This window comes from Otolemur garnettii, unplaced genomic scaffold (genome assembly GCF_000181295.1).
Source record: "Otolemur garnettii isolate 467f Iridium unplaced genomic scaffold, OtoGar3 scaffold00200, whole genome shotgun sequence".
Lineage (NCBI taxonomy): Eukaryota > Metazoa > Chordata > Mammalia > Primates > Galagidae > Otolemur > Otolemur garnettii.
This window is the reverse complement of record NW_003852595.1, coordinates 1117856-1121146: the sequence shown is the minus strand read 5'-3', so window position 1 is coordinate 1121146 and position 3291 is coordinate 1117856. Positions and strand designations below refer to the sequence as shown.

Sequence of the window (3291 nt, the reverse complement as noted above, 5' to 3'; positions counted from 1 at the left end):
ACACAAAATAAATTGGTCATATTGAGTTTATTTCTGAAATAGTCAATTAAGTGCTTACAAAACTCAGTGACTGGCTTGGGCCTTCCCTGACTCCTCTGCCTAAAGTTTTAAGGAGTCCTCCACATTTCATTAACCACCCCCCTAATTGATTTGTTGTTCTTTTTAGCACACTCCACACTCTGAATGTGCCAGCTGCGTGTTGGGCTACCTGTTCATCTTTCCCTCTTGAATGTGAGGCCCTGGTGCCAGGTACCCTGGTCTCTTTTGACTGAATCCCCCCTCCCCAGGCACCTAGAACAGTGTCTGATGTGGAGTAGTCATCCTTATGTATTTGCTAAATGAATGACTGTATGAGATGCCTGAAGATTATTTCAAAAGATAAACTTCACTAGATAATCTGTAAATCCTTAACTTTGTTTACTTTTCTAGTGTGAAATATTTATGTTGAAAATAATTATATAGTTTATCATGTGTTCACCGTGTGCTAAGCAGTGTCCTATTCAGTTTCCATATTTTTACTCACTGAATGTTTAGAACCATGTAGGTATACACTATTTTATTTTTTTGAGACAGAGTCTCACTTTGTCACTGTCAGTGGAGTGTCATGGTGTCATAGCTCACAGCAACCTCAAACTTGTGGGCTTAAGTGATTCTCTTGCCTCAGCCTCCCAAGTAGCCAGGAGTACAGGTGCCTGTTACAATGCCCAGCTTTTATTTTTTTTAAAGACGGTCTCACTCTTGCTAAGGCTGGTCTCAAACTCTTGAGCTCAGGCACTCCACCCGCCTTGGCCTCCCAGAGTTTGAGGATAGGTATGTACCATTAGTGAAATTATTTTATAGACAGAGGACCCAATGCCTGGAAAAGCTTAATGTCTTACCCACAAAGAAAAAGTTAAAATGCCAAACCCTGCCTTGTGAGTCCACCGTCTGCACTTTTACTTCCAATTACTCAATGTCACACAAAAGCAAGACATCTGGAAAGAAAGCCTGGTTAAGAAGATATTCGATTTTGATAAAAATTATTTCCATTCCTAAAAAACAAAGCTGCTTCCTGGGGTCATGCAGTTCCTGGGACTGTCCCCGGATTTGGAGGGTAGGGCAGAAGAAACAGTGGCTCATCTTCTCCAAAGCAGTTACTTTTCCCAATCCTGCTTCCCAATAAATGGGAGCCCGTTTATCCTGGGACTTCAGTTGTATACCTATTTTATCATTCCTATCTTACTCTCAAAACCCAACATCCTCTTACCTGACCTGTTCCAAATGAGAGGGAAGGTAATTTTCTAGGGACACATCCTCGCATGCAGTCTACATTTCAGTACAGCCCTCTGATTACTTCTCTGGGGCAAAAATTAAAAAAAAAAACCTCCCTGCCTAGGACGTGCATATGCATGTGCCCGAGTCATTTCTGTATGCGCACCCGCCCCTGCTAGTAAGGAAGCCACAACATACTTTCAATTTCACTCCCCACAACAAGCCTCGGAGAAGGAGAAGGCCATGGCCGGTGAGTTTTCCACTGTTAAAAGGAATGGTCTGTGGGAAGAAATCGTTTTAGAAGGAGCCAGGTCTTCTAGAAGCCATAATTAGGTTCTCAGAGATTTAGGTGAGCAGAACTGAGGGGGAGGGAAGAGAAGGAGGGAGGAGGCCCAGAAGGCTCTCCCAGCCTTTAGAGAGGAGCGGCCAGGCCAGGAAGGAACTGTGGCTGTTCTCGACCCTGCTGTCATTTTGCAGCTTTAACCACACTCTTCAGGGTTGTACGTGGGACAGAAGTGGCAGAATCAGCACAGGGTGACGACCAACAGCTACTGTCCCCACAGGAACTGGGCAAACACAGTTTTATTATTTTATTACTCAAACTTGAATAAACATGGTACACAAAACAATAATCTCTGACTGACTTGGAGACAGCAATTCTGTCTTCAGGCCACCCCTGGAACCTACATGGCTAACACTGAGGGAACAGTGGGACAGTGATAGAGTAAGAGAAGGGATTGCCCCACTGGGTGGAGAGGGACACTTCACTGCTGAAATCCCAAGAAGGCCACTCCCTGTTGAAATCATGAGAGGAAAATGAGGCTGTTTCCATGAACTGAGAAGGTTTTATGCTCCAAACAGACAAGGTCCTGAGAGAGAAGAGGAGGCAGTTTATCCAATCGGTGGGCACAGGTACCATAAATGGCTTGCTGGATGAATTACTGGAGAAAAGGGTCCTGAACCAGGAAGAGATGGAGAAAGTTAGAGACGAAAATGCTACAGTGATGGACAAGGCCCGAGCTTTGATTGACGGGGTCATCCGGAAAGGGCCCCAGGCGAGCCAAGTTTTCATCATAAACATTTGTAACAATGACTGCCACCTGGCACAGACGCTGCAGCTCTCAGGTAAGGGCCCTGCCACAGACTAGTGTCCACGTGTGCCCGGTGCTTCCGCGCCCAGCGTTCTATTTCCGTATTAGACATTAGTTCACAGGGAACGGCCTGATCTCTGGCTTGAGGGCCCTATTTCCGTACTGAGGCCTGTTGCAGGTCCCAGGGTTTTTCTTCTTGTTGCTCTACTGAGGCTGAAGGAATAGGTAGAAGTTCACTTCTTGATTAAAGCTCATTTACTGTGCACAGTATGTGGTAGCTCATTTATTAAAGTTTATGAGAACCATCTGAAAATCTTTATACTCTAGTGCCTGTTCTCCTGACAAGGCATACTGTTATTAATGTCATTATTAATTTCTTTAGTTTTCTTAAATCCAGGGTGTTTCTGGGCATGTGTGTAGTGTTCTGACGTGAAGTTTTAAGGTCTGTAATTTAAAAACTTGTACACAAATTATGTTCTCTGGAAAGAATAAAATATAATTCAATGATGAGAAAACAATAAGTTGAATGATTCTAGAGAAGTCAGGATTTTAAAAAGGTTCTTTTCTCCAGTTCCCTTCTTGCATTTTCTTTTGAGGAATATCACCCACTAGCATGGCATCCCACTGTGGACCATGAAGCCTCCAGCTGCAGTCCCCCTGAGGGCCTGTTACAGGCGGGCACCTCAGCTGGCCCGTGCTTATGGTCCCTTAGTCTTTCCACATGGGAGGATGAGAGCTCTGGAGGACGCCCAGCTGTTCATCTCTGCTGCACCTCCCAAAGCTGCCTCAGAGGCAGGTGCTCTTTGAAAGCTAGAAACCTTTGGGGAAGCTGAGGCCTGTCTGAGCTGACACTGGGGGTGTTTTCTGTGTTCATCTGCGCAATTCATTTCATGTTTTTGTTTCAATTTCCTTTTTTCATTTATGCCTGCTCTACCCTCTATGAAATAAA

The 3291-nt window shown here is 44.7% G+C and overlaps 1 protein-coding gene across 1 annotated transcript in view; it reads left to right on the top strand.

Moving 5' to 3' along the window:
* Positions 1 to 1450: 1450 nt before the first annotated feature.
* Positions 1451 to 3291, top strand: part of CASP1 (caspase 1) — a 12698-nt gene continuing 10857 nt past the window's right edge. The window contains exons 1-2 of the mRNA XM_023507724.1: positions 1451 to 1501; positions 2113 to 2376. Of these exons, the coding sequence (XP_023363492.1) occupies positions 1495 to 1501; positions 2113 to 2376 (271 nt within the window). The 5' untranslated portion in view covers positions 1451 to 1494. The remainder of the gene's footprint in view (positions 1502 to 2112; positions 2377 to 3291) is intronic.